The sequence below is a fragment of the Barbus barbus genome, assembly GCF_936440315.1.
Source record: "Barbus barbus genome assembly, chromosome: 39".
Classification (NCBI taxonomy): Eukaryota; Metazoa; Chordata; class Actinopteri; order Cypriniformes; family Cyprinidae; genus Barbus; species Barbus barbus.
The window spans coordinates 3,081,492-3,105,181 of record NC_136717.1 but is presented as its reverse complement, the minus strand read 5'-3'; the positions used below and the strand labels follow the sequence as shown (position 1 = coordinate 3,105,181).

General features: G+C 37.4%; 2 protein-coding genes across 2 annotated transcripts; one reads left to right on the top strand and one right to left on the bottom strand.

Annotated features, from left to right (window-relative positions):
* Positions 1-666: 666 nt before the first annotated feature.
* On the bottom strand, positions 667-11,019 carry LOC306858883 (uncharacterized protein). The gene is made up of 3 exons (XM_079399661.1): positions 10,996-11,019; positions 10,435-10,538; positions 667-3,512 (listed from the first exon to the last, which is right to left on the bottom strand). Exons 2-3 carry the CDS (start codon positions 10,517-10,519, stop codon positions 1,948-1,950), a joined length of 1,650 nt encoding a protein of 549 aa, XP_079255787.1. The 5' UTR covers positions 10,520-10,538; positions 10,996-11,019; the 3' UTR covers positions 667-1,947.
* Positions 11,020-13,914: 2,895 nt separating this feature from the next.
* LOC306858879 (uncharacterized protein) lies at positions 13,915-23,125 on the top strand. The gene is made up of 3 exons (XM_079399653.1): positions 13,915-13,959; positions 16,222-16,376; positions 20,901-23,125. The coding sequence occupies exons 2-3, from the start codon at positions 16,292-16,294 to the stop codon at positions 22,547-22,549; spliced, it is 1,734 nt and encodes a 577-aa protein (XP_079255779.1). The 5' UTR covers positions 13,915-13,959; positions 16,222-16,291; the 3' UTR covers positions 22,550-23,125.
* Positions 23,126-23,690: the final 565 nt, after the last annotated feature.

Genomic DNA, 23,690 nt, shown 5'->3' with positions numbered 1-23,690 from the left:
AAACACTTCTGGTGCTGAATTAATTCCAAAAGCTAGACGAAGGAATCTGTAACGACCAAAAGGTGTGTTGAACGTACAGAGGCGAGAACTGGCTTCATCTAATTTGACTTGCCAGAAACCTGAATTTGCGTCCAGTACTGTAAAGTATTTAGCTTTCGACAGTCTGCAGGTTATTTCCTCAACTGTTGGTAACTGGTAGTGTTCTCTCATGACCGCTGTATTAAGATCTCGCGGGTCTAAACAGATTCTTAATTTTCCATTAGACTTTTCCACAATCACAATAGGGTTTACCCACTTTGTAGGCTCTTCGATTCTTGCTATAACTTTCATCTTTTCCATCCTGTTCAGCTCTGTTCTCAATTTTTCTCTTAGAGTGACAGGAATCTTTCTTGGTGGGTGAACTTTTGGTGTCACACTCTCATCAATGCGTATGGTGTGTTCCCCTTCAAGACAACCAATTCCTTCGAACACATCAGCATACTCTTTGAAGATGTTTATTTCCTCACTTTTATTCAGTGTCATCACTCTCTTTATGAGCCCCATTTGCTCACATGCTTTGATACCTAGTATCGGTTGAGCATCTGACCTCACGACAATGAATTCCAGGAAATAACTTTTCTTCTTGTATTTCACTGTCCAGTTGCACTTTCCTTTCACTGGTATTTTGTCTCCTGTGTATGTTGACAGTTTCACGTTTGTTGGCTTGAGTATGTTCTTCTTGCCTGTCCTTTGCAGTAAGCTGTAAGGAATTACATTGGCCTGCGCACCCGTATCGAGTTTGAATTTGACAGATTTGCGCTCCAGTTGTATTTCGACGGTCCATTCATCTGCTTGTGACTGTGGGTTTACATGCACGGCTCCAACGTAAAGACTTGTTTGCTGATCTGCGTCGTCATCGTCTACTGCGTGCACTTTCCGCGATCTACACATCCTTGCAAAGTGATTCATTTTCTTGCAATTTTTACATTGTTTGCCATAAGCTGGACACGCACGTGATGAATGCTCAGTTCCACATCGTTTACAGTCAAACGTGCTTGCTTTATCTTTCTCATTCACTTTCGTTTTATTTTGGTAGTCTTTTTTTCGTGTCTGTTTGTGTTTCACGGTATCCACATGCTTGCTTTCTCGTGCAGAAGCTTGTACATTGTGATCTTCTTCGTGCATTTTTTTGATTTGTGCTTTAGTCGTTTCAGCCGCTACGCAAAGCTGGGTTGCTTTTTCAAGAGTTATGTCAACCTCTCTTAGCAATATTTCTCTCATTTTATCCGACGTGATTCCACAGACAACTCGATCTCTAATGAGGGATTCTTGCAATTGTCCGAATTCACATGATTTTGCCCTTAGCTTTAACTCGGTGAGATACTGGCTGAATGACATATCCCCTTGCACACACGTGAAAAAGTTGTACCTCATAGGTTATGTTCTTCTTCGGGTTACAATAATTGTCAAACTTTTCCATGATTTTCGTCAGTTTATGCTGATCATTTTCTTCTTCAAACGTGAAGGTATTATACACTTCAACTGCTTCTTCGCCAGCAACATGAAGAAATAGCGAGGACCGTACCTTATCTGGCTTGCTAGCTCCTCCGATAGCTGTTAGATACAACTCGAACCTTTGCCGAAATCTTCTCCAGTTTTCTGATAGGTTTCCTTGCTGTAAATCAAGTCCAGCGGGTGGTTTAAGTCCTTCCATGATCACAAAATTGTCCTTCACTTTAAGAATTTACTTCTGACACCATGTTTTGATATGTGTTTATGGGGTATATACGACAGACATCTTATCTGGTTCTACATCAAAACACTTCTGCTCTTTATTACGCCACCCTCAGGCTTCCACATGAACTGCATCACAATCAACATGAATTATTCACATATCATGACAACTGTGATATTTTTTTGTATGTGTGTGTAGAGCAGAAGATTGATTGAAATGCTGCCCACATGCAGTCAGTGATACGGTTTCTCTCTAGTGTGGATTTTCTCATGTGTTTTCAGATGTGATGACTGAATGAAGCTCTTGTCACAGTGTGAACACTTGTAAGGTTTCTCTCCAGTGTGGATCCTCTCATGTGTTTTCAGAATTGATGACTGATTGAAGCTCTTGTCACAGTGTGAACACTTGTAAGGTTTTTCTCCACTGTGGATCCTCTCATGCAGTCTCAAACTGTATGCTGAAATAAAAGTCTTTTCACACTCAAAGCACATGTACTCTTTCACACCAATATGAACTCTCATGTGACGCTCAAGATTACATTTGAGAGAGAAATTCTTCCCACACTGATCACAAGCGAACGGTTTCTCTCCAGTATGAACTCTCATGTGACGCTCAAGAATCTGTATGCATGTGAAATTCTTTTCACACTCAGTGCAGGCGAACGGTTTCTCTCCAGTATGATCTCTCATGTGATGCTCAAGATAACATTTGCGTGAGAAACTCTTTCCACACTGATCACAAGCAAACGGTTTCTCTCCAGTATGAACTCTCATGTGATGCTCAAGATGACATTTGCGTGAGAAACTCTTTCCACACTGATCACAAGCGAACGGTTTCTCTCCAGTATGAACTCTCATGTGACGCTCAAGATGACATTTGCGTGAGAAACTCTTTCCACACTGATCACAAGCAAACGGTTTCTCTCCAGTATGATCTCTCATGTGATGCTCAAGATGACATTTGCGTGAGAAACTCTTTCCACACTGATCACAAGCAAACGGTTTCTCTCCAGTATGATCTCTCATGTGATGCTCAAGATAACATTTGCGTGAGAAACTCTTTCCACACTGATCACAAGCAAACGGTTTCTCTCTAGTATGAACTCTCATGTGATGCTCAAGATAACATTTGCGTGAGAAACTCTTTCCACACTGATCACAAGCGAACGGTTTCTCTCCAGTATGATCTCTCATGTGATGCTCAAGATGACATGTGCGTGAGTAACTCTTTCCAGACTGATCACAAGCAAACGGTTTCTCTCCAGTATGATCTCTCATGTGATGCTCAAGATGACATGTGCGTGAGAAACTCTTCCCGCACTGATCACAAGCAAACGGTTTCTCTCCAGTATGAACTCTCATGTGATGCTCAAGATGACATGTGCGTGAGAAACTCTTTCCACACTGATCACAAGCAAACGGTTTCTCTCCAGTATGAACTCTCATGTGACGCTCAAGATGACATTTGCGTGAGAAACTCTTTCCACACTGATCACAAGCGAACGGTTTCTCTCTAGTATGAACTCTCATGTGAAGCTCAAGAATACATTTGCGTGAGAAACTCTTTCCACACTGATCACAAGCGAACGGTTTCTCTCTAGTATGAACTCTCATGTGACGCTCAAGATGACATTTGTGTGAGAAACTCTTTCCACATTGATTGCAGGTGAAAGATTTATTTTCCCTTCTTTTCTCTAAATCTTTCTGTTTGGGTTTTTCTCCACTTTTGATTTTTGATACATGATTTTTATCCTCAACTTCACTCATTTCCTCTTTAACCTCATTGTCTTCAATCAACTCTGAAATAAAGTAAAACAGTTCATTTTCAGTAACTTGTTATAAAACACAAAAGTGAAAGAGCATAAGAAATTGAAAGGACATAAAAACAAACCCTGATATAACAGAAGTAGACAATTGCATAACAAAATTTTTATAATTTTGATGTAATTTCATAAATTACACTTCCCTGAAACTTTCCATGAATGAGGTACACTGATCTTCAAATTATTAGTTTTAAAATATTATAACCATTACAAATGGTTAACAGTGTTTACATCGAATCAGAACAGCAGTTCTGGGCTTTTGTTTTTAGCTAGTTAGTTGTTTTTCTTGGCTGGATAACTATTATCTAACATCAACATACAGTGAGTGAACAATATTACAAAATTAATTCATGTTTGTGGATGTTATTGAATACAAACTCGATCATTCATGTTTGTTCATTGTACATTAAATAATTTGAACAGACTGAACTTTTGATTTTATGTATTAGTAAGTTTTGAAATTAACCCTAAAGACGAATAATTGCAATATAAATATTGTTTATTGATAGGTTATGTTATCTAACAAATGGAATCTTATTGTAAACTGTTTTTAATGCTACAGTTTCCATCTACAGGTGCTGGTCATAAACTTAGAATATCATGAAAAAGTTGATTTATTTCAGTAATACCATTCAAAAAGTGAAACTTGTATATTAGATTCATTCATTACACACAGACTGATATATTTCAAATGTTTATTTCCTTTCATTTTGATGAATATAACTGACAACTAATGAAAGTCCCAAATTCAGTATTCCAGAAAATTTGAATATTGTGAAAATGAAGACACCTGGTGCCACACTCTAATCAGCTAATTAACTCAAAACACCTGCAAAAGCCTTTAAATGGTCTCTCAGTCTAGTTCTGTAGGCTACACAATCATGGGGAAGACTGCTGAGACGACCATTGACACCTTGCACAAGGAGGGCAAGACACAAAAGGTCATTGCTAAAGAGGCTGGCTGTTCACAGAGCTCTGTGTCCAAGCACGTTAATAGAGAGGCGAAGGGAAGGACAAGATGTGGTAGAAAAAAGTGTACAAGCAATAGGGATAACCGCACCCTGGAGAGGATTGTGAAACAAAACCCATTCAAAAATGTGGGGGAGATTCACAAAGAGTGGACTGCAGCTGGAGTCAGTGCTTCAAGAACCACCACGCACAGACGTATGCAAGACATGGGTTTCAGCTGTCGCTTTCCTTGTGTCAAGCCACTCTTGAACAAGAGACAGCGTCAGAAGCATCTTGACTGGACTGCTGCTGAGTGGTCCAAAGTTATGTTCTCTGATGAAAGTAAATTTTGCATTTCCTTTGGAAATCAAGGTCCCAGAGTCTGGAGGAAGAGAGGAGAGGCACATAATCCACGTTGCTTGAGGTCCAGTGTAAAGTGTCCACAGTCATTGATGGTTTGGGGTGCCATGTCATCTGCTGGTGTTGGTCCATTGTGTTTTCTGAGGTCCAAGGTCAACGCAGCCTTCTACCAGGACGTTTTAGAGCACTTCATGCTTCCTGCTGCTGACCAACTTTATGGAGATGCAGATTTAATTTTCCAGCAGGACTTGGCACCTGCACACACTGCCAAAGCTACCAGTACCTGGTTTAAGGACCATGGTATCCCTGTTCTTGATTGGCCAGCAAACTCGCCTGACCTTAACCCCATAGAAAACCTATGGGGTATTGTGAAGAGGAAGATGCAATACGCCAGACCCAACAATTCAGAAGAGCTGAAGGCCACTATCAGAGCAACATGGGCTCTCATAACACCTGAGCAGTGCCACAGACTGATCGACTCCATGCCACGCCGCATTGCTGCAGTAATCCAGGCCAAAGGAGCCCCAACTAATTATTGAGTGCTGTACATGCTCATACTTTTCAGTTGGCCAACATTTCTAAAAATCTTTTTTTTTGCATTGGTCTTAATTGATATTCAAATTTTCTGAGATACTGAATTTGGGACTTTCATTAGTTGTCAGTTATAATCATCAAAATGAAAGGAAATAAACATTTGAAATATATCAGTCTGTGTGTAATGAATGAATCTAATATACAAGTTTCACTTTTTGAATGGTATTACTGAAATAAATAAACTTTTTCATGATATTCTAATTTTATGACCAGCACCTGTATTTGATATACACTTGTCTTAAAGGGGTCCTATAATGCTTAATTTTGTTTTGGGGGTGTACTAGAACATGCTCTCATTTTTCTTTTAATGAAATAATTATTTTTCACATAATTTACATTACAATATCTTTCTCCCCAGCCTGACACAAACGGCTCAATTAGTTCTGGGTTTGATGAAGGCCCCCCTTCCATTAAACGAAATGCGTTGTGATTGGTTAGCTGTCCCAGTGCGTTGCGATTTGGCGAACAGCTTAGACGGCGTTTCAATACTGCCAATACTTTCAATACTTACATTAAATAAATGTAATCTTATCTAAATTTATTATAAAAGCTGAGGTTTGTTATTTACTGAAATGTTATATTTTAGCAGGAGTCGATGATCTTATGTTGCATTTGGTCAGACTCGGCCCACTGCTTTACTTAAGGCACAATATGTACGATTTTTTTATTAAAACATCCAAAAACTACGGAAGTTCTAAGCGGCCATGCATTATTATTTTTTTCCTTCTCGTTTTCTCGTGATCACGACATAAAAGTTGTAATTAACATTATAAATGCTTGAATAAATATGATAATTTTGCTTGAAATTGTATCTGTTATCTTACGTTATTACTGCTGCACGACTCACAGGCTACAATGGCATTTGTAATGTGCAGAGGTGGGTAGTAACGAGTTACATTTACTTCGTTACATTTACTTGAGTAAATCTTTTGGGTAACTAATACTTTTAGAGTATATTTTAAAATGGGTACTTTTACTCTTACTCAAGTATATTTTTAGAGAAAAAACGGTACTTTTACTTCGTTACTGTGGGCGACTCTCCTCTCGTTACTGTATCTTAATGCAATACAAGTTAAAAATGCTTCAGTTTATTCCAAACGCGCCGTCTACTTTTCTCTGTTCAATGAATGATGCCCATTCGCGAATGATTCATTCTTTTGAGTCGATTCTGTTTAAAGGCTTTATCAAACCAGTTGGCAAACCAGTGAATCGGTTCGCGAATCAGTTTGAATGATTCGTTCAGTTCCCTGCCGCACGCGCTGAGTCTCTGAAGCGGTTCTCACTCAGATAACAGAGAGTTTAAGCACATCAAGAGCGCTGAAGACGTGGCTTTGGATCTACAGAAAGCAAATCTGCAAAGGCTTGTTTGCTAGAGCTATATGAAGATCTTTATTAGATGAACACCGCGTGTGCTGTCTACTGTTCCACAGGTATAGGCCACGATACCACTATGGCATTATCAGTTTGTTGTACATGTACCTTACATTAAATACAATGTATAATTTATACATTAAATAAGCTCTCACAGAGTATGAAATGAACACCCGCGGAACCTGCTTTAGCTCTGTGCAGCGGCGCGCGGCCTGTTCTAGACCCAATTATTCATATTTTTACAATATTTACTTGCAAAAATATAGGCTACATTTGTTTACATTTTGCAGAACAGAAGATCCGTCAATATGCATTTGTTTCGTTATGTTCAGAGCACTCATGTGAGGCGTTTTCAGAGGTTTCAGTGTCTAATACATAATTAATTTACTTTAAAATATAATTTAATTCAGTGATGCAAATCAGAATTTTCATCAGCTGTTATTCCAGTTTTCGGAGTCATATGATCCTTCAGAAATCATTATAATATATCGATTTATTACCAGTGTTTGAAACAGTTTTGCTGCTTAATATTTGTGGTGATGGCGCAGTGGATAAGACACATGCCTTTGGTGTGAGAGACCCGAGTTCGAATCCACTGTGAGACACCAATGTGTCCCTGAGCAAGACACTTAACCCCTAGTTGCTCCAGAGGCGTGCGACCTCTGACATATATAGCAATTGTAAGTCGCTTTGGATAAAAGCGTCAGATAAATGTAAATGTAATATTTTTTGGAACCTGACATTTTGTTCAGGATTCTTTGATTAATAGAAAGCAAAAAAGAGCAGCACTGATAATAAATCAACATGATTTCTGAAGGATTATGTGACTCTGAAGACTGGGGTAAAGGCTGATGAAATTCTGATTTGCATCACTGAAATAAATTACATTAATATATATATATATTTTGAACAGCAGTGTGTGTGTGTGTATATTAGGGCTGCAACAACGAATCGATTGAATCGATAAAAATCAATTACTAAAAGAGTTGGCAACGAATTTGATAATCGATTCGTTGTGTCGCGCGACGCGGAGACGTTTGATTATTAAAAAAAAAAAAAAAAAAAAAAACGAGCGCGGAGCGGAGTGAACACACTCTCGCGCACGGATGCTAGCAGAGTTTACCAGGCTTGTTTTTAGTAAATTTCTAACTGCATCTGGCGTATCTTGGCATGTGTAGTCAGCTGCCTAGGGCCGCTTACTTCTCTTCTTGATTAATTTTAGACATTTTAGCGTTATCTAAATGACAGATGTGGAGAGCGCATAATGTTACGCAATCATGTAATGCGCGAGCACGCATCTCTCCACTCGCAAGCGGATTTCCGTCACTCGCACAAAACTGGACGTGTGCTTTTAAATATACATTGTTATTTTATGAATTGGCTCGGGTCTCACTCAGATATTGTGAGTATGCTCAAACGTTATCCTCGCATCACTGAAGACCAGAAAAGCTTTTTCTTTTCTAATTCAAGTGAAGAGTAGGCTTTTCTCACTAAATGGAAGCAAGCTGAATATAGTTAGCCTTCTCTAGTTTTTAATTTTATTAATACTTATTTTAGTTAAGTGCTTAAATTGTAAATATGCATTTATTAAATTATTTTATGTAGTACATTTGTATTTTGTTGTTTTTGTATATAGTTATAGAAGCATATCAACCAGGTTCCAGAAATAATCACTAAGGCTGCTTCTGAAATAAGTGGGGGTGCTCTCTTAATGCACATTTTCACATATTTAGTCCTTTCTATTACTATCAATATGCTGATACTTCGAGAGCGAATCCTGTATAAATATGCAGATGTCATTCCCAAAACTTTGCAACATGTGTGTGGGCAAAAAACAAAGTTCTACATTTTAAATGGATTGCCTAGAAAGCTTGCAAAGAGCGCTCATAACCAATAAAGCTGTCACTCTTTGTTTATCGCAATCTCACAAAGTTCTGTGAGTACCAATGAGTCTCACACTGTGCAATTAATAGCCTATATAATATAGGCCTATTAACATTAACCCCCCCATTTAAAATGCTCTAGACACGCCCCTGTTGTTCTGGCAGCTCAGGTGGCACTTTATTTAAAAAAAAAGTCTATATATTTGGCAGATGTAAAGCATACATGTGTATGTTTTTGTGTTAGTCCATTTTTATTTTATTTTATTATTATTATAACAGCTCTGGGATGTTCAAGGAGCAACGTGTTTGTGCACTTTCTACATATTTTAGTTCTGTTTTTGAATAAAGGGTTGGAAATTAATGCCTTGTTTTTGGTTTTTTATCCGATTCATCGATTAATCAAAAATATAATCGACAGATTAATCGATTATTAAAATAATCGTTAGTTGCAGCCCTAGTGTATATATACATATACACATTACATAAATGTAATCTATATATATAAATAAAAATAGACTATATTCAGTATCTATATGATCCAAAGTAACTAGTAACTAACTACTTGAGTAGTTTTTTTATCCGGTACTTATTTACTCTTACTCAAGTAACTATTCAGACGATTACTTTTACTTTTACTTGAGTAAATATTTCTAGAAGTACTTTTACTTTTACTTGAGTACAGTTTTTGGGTACTCTACCCACCTCTGGTAATGTGCATCTTTATTTTTTATATTTATCGTTAATAAATGTATATTAATAAGAAACGTGTGTATAATTTAGTTCAATGATGTTATACAGTGTTGTAGACTATCTTTTGTATTTTCTACATTTCTTACACAATTACACACACATCCATCCACGCTTGTAACGCACATGATATCACAACCTATCCTTTTGTTTGTATCATGATTGAAATGGAAAGAGCACAGAAAAAGCCTAAGTTTATATTAAGAGATTTATTTGTGTTAGTTACTTGATTTGGAGCTTGTTTTAAAATTTAAATTTAGTTTTGTTATTTACATTTACATATTATTTAGCAGAGGCTTTTATCCAAAGCGACTTACAAATGAGGAGAATAGAAGCAATCAAAACCAACAAAAGAGCAATAAGTGCTGTTAGTATATTATTATAATGTTATATTTTAATTTCACAAAGAAATGTGCTGCATTTTGTCCAAGCAATAATAAAAGGACACATTTAAATTATAATTAGTCTTGAATCTCATTTTGTAAAAAAAATGATTCGTAAATCAAATTGAATCGTGAGTTGAGTGAATCGTTACATCCCTAATTTCATGACATGACACCCATTATATGGTACTTGCCTAAAAAGAGGGGTTTATGATGTGCGTTATTAACAGATTACACTAACATTAGGTGACTTAAGCTATAGCCGTACCCTTATCTTCCACCAACAGAGAGAGAAACCAGTTTTCAAGAGCACCCCCCCTCTACTATTTCCACAAACCGCTCCCTGGTGGATGTGTTCAGGGACCCTGGCTGTTCAAATATAATGTTTAACCTGGAAATAAGATCTTCTCAAGACTGGAATACACTACACCACAGATTTTAAAACACTAGGCATCATACGCTTGCAGACTTTGTAAATAGTGAAGAGAAGCTGGGCATCACACACTAAATGACTGAGGATCATTCACTACTAGACTTTCAGTCGCTCCAATCACAACAAACTCATGCCAATCATTTTAATAAGAATCAAATGCATTGAGAATGAAAACCAACCAGTTTGTTCCTCCAGATCTTCTTGTTTGAGACTGAATACTTCTTCAATCCTGAAGTCTGCAGGCTCCTCTTTAATAAACGCCATGTTTCTGTGTTTGTTCACTCTGTCATGATCAAGATGAGAATAATTAACAAAGAACAATTAATGCAAACTAAATCTTGTGTGTGCGTCTCAATGATGACTAAAAACAAACAAACAGCCTCAAAACTAACACTACACTTTAAACAAAGTTTCAATTTCAATAGTATTTATATTTATTTCATGATAATATATATATTTTTTCGTAATTAAACTTGTTGCACGTGTTTGTTCGTCGAGCGATTCATTTCGAGCCAAGATGGGTTCAGTTTCGTTTATTAAATCTCAGTTTCTCCAGATTCGTGTTTACTAAAAATAATTCACGGTATATTAGAAATAAGACGCGACTTTACTGTTAACTTACTCGTCTGTGGATGCGCTTTACTCACAAAAGACGGCGCTCTTTAATATCACAGTCTTCCGATGTTAATGTATCTCATAGTTCACTGCGGCTTGCGAAGCTTTAATGAATGAAAACAAACCTTTCCTCAGAAACACAGACGCAGCCTGATGACGTCACGCCGCCAGACCAAAATAAAAGTCCGGTCCACAAGAATTAAACTAATTCACACGAAAACACACAATAAGATACTGGATTAATTCAAAGAACAGACAGCAGATTCCCAAAGCTTCTAGTTTTTAACAACAGCTTCCAGTTACATGTCCAGCTTGTTCTGATTTAAGAAAGGAGTACAAAAACAGACATTATAATATCTGTCATCACTCAAATTAATACACGGCTCAGATGAACTGTATAGCATGTGTGTAAGACTCCAATACAATTATAAAGAAATGATTTCATCACTAATAAATCTTCCAATGAGTCTATAGTATTATATTTTTTAATTAGTATTATTCATCTGCCAAGTCACAGAATCACAGTCATGCTGATATTTAGAGCAGCACACTCGCACTGCTTGTGTCATGGCTATCACAGGGAAGTGTCTCAATCAATCACAAAAAAAAAAAAAAAAAACCTTGACACAAAATCTGAATTACACACATGTGTTTTCTTGAGCAGTTGTTGGATTCAAACGATTAATTCAAACTCTCTTACATTACAGCAGTATTTTCAGTCCCCAATGTCCTGCAGAGTTTAGTTACAACCCTAATCAAACACACCTAAACCAGCAAATCATGTGCTGGAAAAATAAAAAAGACAGGCCACCTGTGCTGAAGCAGGTTGGAGTAGGATTGAAGACCTAGACAACAGCTCATTTCAAATTTCAGAGTCATATTTTTGTTGCTTTTACGTACTTACTTTTACTTTTACTTTTGTCATTTAGCAGATGCTTTTGTCCAAAGCAACTTACAAATAAGAAAAAGTAACTAAAACTAAAAGATACAACTCTATAAATACTATATACCCACATATTTAAGAAAATAAAGAAATTAAAATGTACAGAAATGCATATTAAACCACACTTTTATATAATGTAATTAATAAATATTAATATTGATTAAATAATATTCTGATGAATAAAATAATATTCTGATGTTTTTGTATATTATTTCCAAAAATTTCCCAGTTTCATAAATCTATGTATATTTTGTTGTTACCAAATATGATGTTTAACGGCAGGTTCCATTGTGCCACATATTGTGAGAAAATGTCTCGCTTCTATGTTCAATTAAATATGTATTGTATGTTCAGTAGTTTTTGTACGCTTTGAGATAAATGCCCAATAGAAAAAATACTTAAACCAACCTAGAGAAATACACTGGAATAAGAAGTAACTAATAGTCCCAATATACTATTGAATTAAATAAATACATACCTCATGGTTTACTGAAATTTGTTCAGAGCTTTGATAGCTAACAACATCAAAACTGTTCTCTGTGGGAAAGAGTGTAAAGTTATAACAATGGGGCCAGATTAAACATATGGACAACTGGGTCAAGGGGCACCATACAATCAGTTTTGCCTGATCTTTAAACATTTAAATACCTTTGTGGTACCACATGGTAATGCCACCTGTGTGCTGATCCAGCAGTGGTATGGATGAGATTTATACTGGAATAAAGATAATGATTGACTTCAGTTGCCAATGGATTGAAATTGAAATGCAGTGCTATAGCTATATCAAACTTAGAAGATTTAAACAAATGGCCAAAGAGAGTGCACCCCTGGTAGTATTCCTACTAATAATTAGTAGTAAGTAGAGACAGTAGTACTACCATCATTTATTAATATTCATTTATTATTCTTTTTTTCTTACCAGTTGTCACTGAAAGGGCCTGAATAGAGCCTGGAGATGTGCTGTTTCCTGGAAAATCAAGTCACAAATATTATTATTATTATTATATATATTATGTGTAAAACAGTCAGACACTGGTAAATTCAGTAACCTGAGTGTGGTGCTTTAAACAGAACTACTACTACTACTACTATGACTAATTAGTAGTAGTAGTAGTGGTAATAATATTACCATAATTTATTATTATTTATACATTTATTATTATGCACAAAATCTTATCAGTTGTCACTGGAAGGGCCTGGACAGAGCCTGGAGATGTTTCGTTTCCTGGTAAATCAAGTCATGTATACATGTGTAAAACAGCCAGTAACCTGAGTGTGGTGCTTTAAAAATGAAGTTATAATAATAATAATTACCACAAAGAATTTTGGCATCTAAGCATGTCTGAAGTTCAACATTTAATTTCCTCAATTCTTTCCCTTCAGCGATTGCCTCTTGATATTTCCGAGAGAGCGATTTGTACCTCTTCGCGAGAAGAGAAAAGCCTTGAAACTTACGTTTAATAATTCTCTGTTGTATTTCAGCAGGTCATACATACTTATTCGTTATCTGCCTTCACATTTATCCCAGTATACAGAGCCCATGACATTATGGACATGAATTAAGAAATTGATCACTTTCTATGATTCATTCCTGTGTATTAATTAAAACGTGTTTAAATAATAATGAAACCATATTTTAAATAATAATAATGTCACATGTTTGTTCCCCGTTTAGTTCCGTTTTGCCTTTATTTGGTCAGTTTCCTGTGTTTCTTTAGTTAATCATGGTTTATTCTTATCACCTGTTTTGTATTTATTCATCATCTCGTTTGCTCCTTGATTTCCCTGTCTTTATAAGTCCTGTGTTCTTCCCCGTTCCTTTGTCTGCTGTTATATGTGTTCTAGATGTCTAGCTATGTTTGAAAGGATTAAAGATTGTTTTGTTCAAGTGTATCTTCGTCCCCAGCGCACCGTGACAGAACAGCAGTCAGTTTTTGTTTTTTCCCTGATACAGTACCAATCACCAAACGTGATTTTAGCAAGTCTTATTTCACCAATAAATAAATTCTGAATTCCTCAGGCATTTAAATGTGTATTTGTGTATTTTAGACAGCAGCATGATGACAGGACTTTTATTTTGGTGTTGTGATGTGACGTCATCAGACTGCGCCGCTCCCTCCATCTGTTGTGATTCAGCTGAAGAAAGGTTTGTGTGGTTTTTACGCATTTAAAGTGTTTAAATCAATGCATAAAATTCAGAAAATGTAATAGTTTTTACAAGCAACATAAAATGGTTTAATTATGGATGAAGTAAACGTAATGATACTTTAGCTAACATGAATAAACGTTATTTTTGAGTAAAAGGCACTCATACATGAATAACAGGGTAGCTGCGTCTCGTTTCACTGCCTATGTAGTGACCCAGATTATAGTGAAGCTGTAGTGACCCAGATTATAGTGAAGGTGTAGTGTCCCAATTTATAGTGAAGCTGTAGTGACCCAGTTTATAGTGAATCTGTAGTGACCCAGATTATAGTGAAGCTGTAGTGATCCAGATTATAGTGAAGCTGTAGTGACCCAGATTATAGTGAAGCTGTAGTGACACAGTTTATAGTGAAGCTGTAGTGACCCAGATTATAGTGAAGCTGTAGTGACACAGTTTATAGTGAAGCTGTAGTGACCCAGTTTATAGTGAAGCTGTAGTGATCCAGATTATAGTGAAGCTGTAGTGACCCAGATTATAGTGAAGCTGTAGTGACCCAGTTTATAGTGAAGCTGTAGTGATCCAGTTTATAGTGAAGCTGTAGTGATCCAGATTATAGTGAAGCTGTAGTGACACAGTTTATAGTGAAGCTGTAGTGACCCAGATTATAGTGAAGCTGTAGTGACACAGTTTATAGTGAAGCTGTAGTGACCCAGATTATAGTGAAGCTGTAGTGATCCAGATTATAGTGAAGCTGTAGTGACCCAGATTATAGTGAAGCTGTAGTGACCCAGTTTATAGTGAAGCTGTAGTGATCCAGTTTATAGTGAAGCTGTAGTGATCCAGATTATAGTGAAGCTGTAGTGACCCAGATTATAGTGAAGCTGTAGTGACACAGTTTATAGTGAAGCTGTAGTGACCCAGATTATAGTGAAGCTGTAGTGACACAGTTTATAGTGAAGCTGTAGTGACCCAGATTATAGTGAAGCTGTAATGACCCAGATTATAGTGAAGATGAGCTCATAATAATGACAACATAGGTTTGCCAACTTCAGAAAAGGGAAATAAGGGACGCTACCTCCTGTATTTATGATGCGCTTTTCTCACTGACTCAATATTTGAGCTAGAAACTTGGATTTATCTGATCATTGTAATGTGTTTTGACTGCTTTAATATTCACAGTTTATTAAAATCTTATTTCAGACATGCAATTGTGTTTATGAAAAATACACACTTCAGCATTAGAGTAACCCCCCCCCAACTTCCAACAGAACATATTAATAATTATTGGTTATTGTTAGTTGTTTTGTCTTTTTTTAACAGTTCTGTAGCTGTTACCTGGATGGGACGAATTTTTATAAATGTTTTGTAATTTGCTTAAATTAGGGCTACATTTATTTGTCCCATTTTTAGCTAAATAATTGTTTTTTACTTTTTAAAATGCCAAATTGTATATGACATTTTTGATTATTTATATTAAATTTATGACTAATATAAATGATACATTAATAAGGGTCTAACATTAATCAATCTATTATAATGACTAGAAATATAATAATGTCTACCAAGCTCTGATAATGTATGGAATATTATATTAACAGACTAATCCAAATTTTAATAAAACAATATCTGTATACTGAAGCACAGATGTGTCTGTCACTTTAGAAAATATGAAAATTCGGTCATAATTTACCCAGGTTGTTCTAAACCTGCATAAAGTTATTTTTCTTCTGAACACAAAAGAAGATACTTATGTGGGAAACTAAACAGCTGCTGGTCCTCAGTAACTTACAAAAAAATACTATCAGAGTTATTGGGGACCAGAAACTCTTTGATTACCCGCATTCTTCAAAGTATTTTCTTTTATATTCAACAAAAGAAAGAATTGATTACAGGTTTGGAACATCTCATGGGTGTGTAAACAATGACACATTTTTAATTTTTGGGTGAACTGTCCCTTTAAGTCAAAGTTCACTGCAACTGAAATGCTTCTCTGCAAACTGTGCATTCATTATTAGTTACTGGACAGACCCATTGATAACTTTCCCATTCAGCCGGGACAATTCTTTCTCTCACAGAACAGTTGGAAACTCTAATCTAATACCAAATGCAGAACATGCTGTTTTTTGTCTCCTGATGGTGATTTAAGGCCATTAACTCTCTCTCTGAGTCACTTAGCAGTGCAGTAACTAGGGAGCTGATTGAGACCCAGAGATTTAGTTTGCATTTATTTTTGGTTTTCTCAATTATTTTCTTCTTACACAGGACAAAGTGTCCAAACACACAGAAAACCTCCTGCTGAAGCGAATGAGATCCACGAGACACTGTTATAAAGATGGCGTTTATTAAAGAGGAGAGTGAAGACATGAAGATTGAAGAAGCATTCAGAGTCAAACATGAAGATACTGAGGAACAAACAGGTTGGTTTTCATTCTCAAACTCTGTCATTTGATCCTTATTAAAATATCCCTCTCTACTGAAATGAATGATATTTTTAAAGAATGTCACGAGTGTCCTAATTGAAGTGGTTTTATTTTATTGGTCCTCATGCTGGCCAGACGAATACCGGACAAAAACACAAAATATTGAATGTCAAAATAACTATTTTTGGCAAGTGACTTTATAAATATTAAAAGAGCTAAATGACTGTAAAGAACAGGGAGAAAATTGGATTTGTGTCAGATCCACGTCATGAGCAACAGATTTTAAAGAGACGGCACTGCTTTTATGAATTCGAGACTTTGGTCTCATCCACACAAAGCCAGAGCTTTCCATACCCGCTTTTTTTCTTCTGTAAACATGGCTTCATATCAAGAATAGTGATGGGCATTTCTGGCAATTTCTTATTTTGATCATCAGTAGGTTTCAAAAACAAGTAATCGAGTGCTCACGGGCCGGGGCCGTCATGGAGATAATGAAAATTAATGATAAAAATATAAATGACATGAAAACATGAACACAGTTATATTATGATTACAATGCAGCAATATTATTTAAAAAAAGAAGCATTGGAATAGCTGCCTGAGGTGAAGCTGATTGACTTTATGCCAATAAACTGAAGCCCATTCTATGACACATCCTATGATATTAATCAGATAACTTAGCTATATAACAGATGTAACATTACAACTTGCATCTGCACAAAAGGATGGAAATGCCTGTGATGTGCTTTCATGGCAGTGCGCTGAAACATGGGCGAAGAAAGCAGACAATTTACTATAGATTTCACAATCTATAAAGTTCTCATTATAATGTTTATGGCAGATTTGTGCTATATTTTCATCTACATTATCAAGTGATTCCTGAAATTGCCTGCGCATTTTAAACGCATACAAAGTACGAAAACAATTTTAATTGAAGTATGCCTACTGTTGAACAAATATGATGAAAAAAAAGCACTGCAGCATTATTATAACGTCACTATTTTTGAAAAATAAACATCTAAAAGCAATAAGACAGTCTCGCATAAACCATAAATCAGGTCATATTAATAACAAGATAATGATACTGCTGTTGTCTCTTGCTGCAACTATTTCTGAGAACCGGTCCCAAACATTAGATTTAGCAGCTTGACCATTTTTTCTTTTAATGATGAAAATTCCCAAACCCAATTTCTCCCGCACCTCGTGTTCCAGCTTCACTTTTATTTCTCCGTTTTTGTTGTTGTGGCTGGCGGCGGGAGCTGCGTTGCGCTTTCGTGACGTATCATGTGACGCCAAAGGTTTGGGGACATCACGCAAGTTACGTTGCTACGTAGGCCTTTATATTGTAATCTTATCAAAGAACCTAATATTTAATATAGGCTATAGGGAATTGCTCGCAACATACATGGATTTTTTTTATTTGTTTTTAATGCCCTGCAAATAAAGTGACAATTTCTTTACCCGCCCCAACCCGACCCGTGGGTTATTAGACGACCCGCGCACAGTATTGGATTTGGATCCGGCAGAAAAGAGTAGTATGTAGGCGTTGGAGTTGTTGTGTGATTGGCAGGTCTGATATCAGCTTTTCAAGAATGGAGATGTAATCTCCATTTTGGATCAGGCCTACAGCACTGATGACGGTGAGAGCCGTCAATGTCTCGGTAGGGGTCAGGTCTTTTGGTAGTCGGTTAATGCTGGTTTCTAACCAAGGCATCCCACTGTCCTTGTACCGCTGAAGGTTTCTTGCGTAGCAAAGACCCTTTTTTTCAATGTTAGAGCATACATCACCCAAGAGTGCAGCTGTCGGCTTTTCATTTGGACCATGTAGTTCTACATAGTTCTTTTTGTTCCATCTTGCTTTAGGGTACCTTTGCTCATCCCAAAATTTAATTGCAGGAAAGTACCTGAATCCCAAGAGCCAAGGTGGATACACTCTTGTGTATCATGGCCAACTGAGTTGGTCAGTTCGATTGCCCTACCAAAAGTTTGTGGGTACCCGAAACCTTTCCTTTCCACCAAGTCCTTGCTGAGATCTTGAGTCGTACGACACCCTACAATCTTTGCCAGCAGGGGGGGTTCGGGTTGTTGTAAAGCATCGCGCGAGATTCTGTCATTTCGTTCATGTAGATCACATAAAGGACCCGAATTAGGGCCTGCCCAATGACAGATGGGGCTGCATCCAATGAGTCTGTGAAGTCAAATATTCTTTCCACCCTGAGTCTTTGGAGAGGTTCTGTTATCCAGATCTGCAGAGGTGGTGGAGACACCCCAACACTTGCGCTACCAATGGGTGACAGGCCTAGGAATCCCCTTTGCTTTGTGAGGCTGTTGAAGTTTGTTGTATTAGTTCCTAAGCTAATCGAGAACTGGGTGGATTGTGCACAGTAGGACTTTCCGTAAAATAGCTCCTCAAGGGCCAGCTCGTACTGAAAGGCTGTCCAGCTATTGTTGAATCCTCCTCGACCTTTTGTTTCGGACAGTAATGTGTACAGTGTTGTTGTAAGATGGTTCGCCACCGGCTGTAAAACATGCCTCGGGCCCAGTTTGTGGTCATCGTCTCGGAAAGGCAAGAGAATGGTTGTCTGTTCAAGGAGGTGGTAGATAGCAGTGCTGTTATAGAAATCTTATGAATACTGAGTATGTGGGATGATGGACAACAGTGGAGTCAAAAGAAAATGGTGATGGGAGAAAAGATCAAGGTGGAGCCGAGGAATCCGAGCACCAGGTAAGAATTCATGACTGGGAAGCTGGGAGGAGCCAGGGAGCTGGATGGAAGGATGATGAAGATTTGGATGACTTCCAATGGCTGGCCAACAGGAATTAAGATGCTGAGCAGAACCAGCAGAGATTAAAAAAAAAAAAAAGCAAAGAAGCTGAGCGAGACCAGTGGGAATGAAGGTAGGGGGGTGGTCCATTCTAGAGTGTGTAGATTCATGAGTGCTAGCTTCGTGACCACTGGATGTGAAGGTATGGGAACACAGAAACTACCAGATTGGGGTCAGTGGACTAAGGCCAAGGGGTTCTGGAAGGGCAGTAATGGACTGGACTATCCTTTATGTCACCCACAATGAAACACTGTACATTTGGTGCTTGCCATCTTGACTAGGTCTCCCTGAAAGAAGAGATTATGATATCTCAATGGGAGCTTCTTGATTAAATAAAGGCTAAATGAAAAATCAACAATAAAAAATCATTGATGATTATTTTCCTCATAGATTATTACACAAATTCAGTAATAAATTTGGACAGATGTGCAGTTTTGTCACAAAATGTAAAAATATATCTTTGGCATAACTTTGTGAGCTCTAATGATAATGTCCCTCATGGTCAGCATGTACTCAGAGAAAAGCAGAGGACCTAATACTGATCCCTGATGCACTCCATACTTGTGTTTGATGAAATGTCTTTGTTTACACAAAGTATAAGTAGTCAGATAGATTTAAGACCTAAACTGTGCTAGAGCTTGACAAATTTAAATAATTTTAAACATGAATGGCAGATTCAGGATTGGTCTATAACAGTGATTTTCAATCCTAGTCCTGTGGACCCACCGCTCTCCACATTTTGTATATCTCCCTTATCTGATACACTGAGTTCATGGAGCTCTCACCTAATGAGCTGGTGATCTGAATCAGGTGTGTTAAAATAGAGACATAACAAAATGAGTGGAGCGGTGGGTCCCTAATGCCGAGTTCACACTGCACAATTTTCAAAGACATCGGATCACCGTTGTTTTCACACTGCGTGACTATCTGGGGTAGCATTCAGTCGCTGCTGTGTTCACATTGCATGATGGATCGGCGACAGGAGGTTACACACTGCATGACTTTACAAAGAATCGCAGACATCTGTCTGGTCCGCAAACTACAGCCAAACGCACATGAGAAGTGATAAAGTAATAATGCAAGATCACGCTGATATTATGGTCAATAAATCCTCCCCGAACACACATTAATTAACAAATATGACTTGGCCTACTTGAAAGTGAAACCAACGTGTTGTGCATTTTATGAGTTTATTTCTTATAGCCTATAAAAGCCCTCAAAGTGATGAAAAAGAAAAATGCAATAAATCTATTGTCCTTTATAGAAAAATATTATTTACAGGAAAAACCCTAGCCCCTTCATCTTCATGTAGCCTACTTGTTCTGTATATTCTAATGCAAAAATGTAGGTACGTCGTTTGTAAATGGCTAACGTTAATTGCTAACATTAAGTCCTCCCCAAATTTTCCGCTGACCTGTATCTTGCTCTCTCATTGACTGTAGGTCATTGCGATGTATTTTTCAGTCAGAACTCATTCACAGACAGCTCCAGACATTTAGCATGCCAAATATTTCATGGGCGATAAAATCGTGCAGTGAGAATTTGGCATAAGACCAGGAGTGACTGGTCTATAATATCCCAGTTTTGTTGGAAAATGTTTGTTTTTATGTTTTAATATTTTATCAATGTTTTGATGTCTGTTGCTTTAAGCCATTAAAGTGCCACTAACCTGTATTTGTTTTTTTTTTCACTTTAGACCTGATGGTACTGAAAGAAGAGAGGCAAGAACTGACAAAGATAGAAGAGAAAGATCAATGTGAGAGACTTGACTTCATGACTGTGGAAACAACTTCATCACCAAAAAAAGTTCAGAAGACCAAATCTAACAGTTACTTAACCTGCCATCAATGTGGAAAGAGTTTCATGAAAAAAATTAACCTTCAAATGCACATGAATGTTTACAAATGCCATCAGTGTGGAAAGAGATTCACATGTAAAGAAAACGTTAAACGCCACATGAATAGTCACACTGGAATGAAGCCTTTCATATGCCAACTGTGTGGAGCATGTTTAGCACATAAACAAAGTCTTGATTCCCATATGAAACGTCACACTGGAGAGAAGCCATTCACATGTGATCACTGTGGAATGAATTTCATACAGAAAGTATCTTTTGATTACCACACGAAGAGAAAACAGTCAGGAGAGAACGGTTTTACATGTAACCGGTGTGGAGAGAGTTTCACTTGCAGAGGAAACCTCAGAACTCATATGAGACTTCACACTGGAGAGAATCCTTTTACCTGCAATGTGTGTGGGAAGAGCTTCACATATAAATCTCGTTTTAATACCCACATGAGAACTCATACTGGAGAGAGGCCGTTTGCCTGCAAACTGTGTGGGAAGAGCTTCTCATGCAAAGGATCTCTTCAGATTCACTTGGTCGTTCACACTGGAGAGAAGCCGTTTCCATGTGATCAGTGTGGAAAGTGTTTCAGACAAAAAACAACCCTTGATGCACACATGAAATGTCACACTGGAGAGAGTCCTTACATCTGCAAATTTTGTGGGAAGAGCTTCTTAAATAAATCAACCCTTAATGCCCACATGAGAAATCACACAGGAGAGAAGCCCTTCAACTGCAAAGTGTGTGGGAAGAGCTTCACACAAAAAGGAGCTCTTAAGATTCACATGAGAAATCACACAGGAGAGAAGCCTTTCATTTGTCCTCAGTGTGGAAAATGTTATGCGCAAGAAACAAACCTTACTTACCACATGGGGCTTCACTTAAAGGAGTATAAATGTCATCAGTGTGGACAGAGATTCCCAGACAAGAGACACCTTACCTGGCACGAAAGAATTCATTCTCGAAAGACTTTCACGTGCCATGACTGTGGAAAGAGTTACAGATTTAAAGGACACTTTAAGATTCACATGAGAATCCACACTGGAGAGAAACCCTTCACCTGCACTCACTGTGGAAAGAGTTTCAGTCAGAACATAAGCCTTCAGATTCACACGAGGCTTCACACTGGAGAGAAACCTTTCACGTGTCTTCAGTGTAAGAGGAGCTTCACATATAAAAGAGACCTGAACCGTCATTTGCAAACACATGGAAAGAAACTGCAGTGCTCTGCGAGTAGAAAGAGGCCTAGAAAAAGGAGCAGTTTGAAAAATCAAAAGCACGTTCGCTCTGGAGGAAGGCAGTTTAATTGTGATCAGTGTAATAAAACATTTCTTTTGCCGTCACACTTACAGATACACCTGAAAAGTCATGCCGATGTGAAACCATATTTGTGTTCTTCATGTGGAAAGCGTTTTAAATGGCTCAGTAGTTTAAAATGGCACCAGAAAATGCGCATCTGTGTGAAACAAAAGCTACGTTCTCACCGCAGCCGAAAGTGACCCAAATCTGATCGTCCACCTTCATTTGCATTCTTCTCCTCTAGATAGACTCTTCTGCATTTTAACCGCTGTGTATGTGACCATCTGCTTTGCTATAATTCAGTTGTTTTGTATAATCCAGTATAATTCAATTTTGGTTTGTCGCAGGACACAACTTTGTGAATATGAATTTAATCTTTGAAACTTTACAGATGCTTCCATTCACAAATTTCACAATTAAATGTCATTATTATAAGTGTCGTTATTGTTAGATTAGTTAATTGTAAAGTTTTTAAACTAAAGGCAGGGTAGGTGATTTGGTTCAAAAACATTTTTTTATTATGCTGGTTGAAAATCTCTTCACATCCTCATAGCAAGCACTAAGTTAAGTGGTCTACATTTATTCATATGCATTTATATTGTCTGTGGAAGGCATATATCACTTTCACATAAACTTGATACTAAATTCACCCTCCCGTAATGCTCTTAGTGAATTGTTGTCATTGTTATAAAGTAATGTGTATTTGCTGTGTTCATCCTCCCTTGTGTTTTGACACATTTGAACTTGAAAATAGGTAAAACATCTACATAAATACTAAACTGAACCAGGATGCCTTATGATATATATATTTTTTTTCTATTCTGAGTTTTTTTATCTAAAATCAATGAATATGCACAGGGGCGTTGCTAGGAATCCCGGCCCCGTGCACTGAATGTGCTATGGGGTCCCCTCAAAAATCATAACTCACTTGGATGCGTAGTGCCTAATCACAGATTATGTGAGTTAATGTCAAGTACCATTCTGTTCAGTTCTGTTGTTACAATCTATCCCCACTATGGGGTGACTTGTAACACTAGCCAGGGATAGATGTAACAATGAGAGGTAATATGCTGAAGAAAACATCAACTAACCATTTAAATAGACAAAAAACAAAAACATATTGTATATTTTAGAACTTTAAATGTAGCCTTGTCCCAAATAGAACAATTCATGTGTACTTGCACTCTTGCAGACTTACAATGGCTGCAGCGTGCGCGTGTCCTTTAAGTCCACGAGTCCGTAGAGTGTCCCATTCATCATTTTAGCTTTCACAGCAGACTTCTACCTGGGAGTCAAAGCGGCATAAAGTGGGGGACTCCGAGGGGACAGGGCCAGTGTTGA

Coding starts and splice junctions, on each gene's coding strand:
- LOC306858879 (XM_079399653.1), top strand. CDS start 16,292: ATGGCGTTTATTAAAGAGGAGAGTGAAGACATGAAGATTGAAGAAGCA. Junction 16,377..20,900: donor AGATACTGAGGAACAAACAG/GTTGGTTTTCAT, acceptor TTTTCACTTTAG/ACCTGATGGTACTGAAAGAA.
- LOC306858883 (XM_079399661.1), bottom strand. CDS start 10,519: ATGGCGTTTATTAAAGAGGAGCCTGCAGACTTCAGGATTGAAGAAGTA. Junction 3,513..10,434: donor AGATCTGGAGGAACAAACTG/GTTGGTTTTCAT, acceptor ACTTTATTTCAG/AGTTGATTGAAGACAATGAG.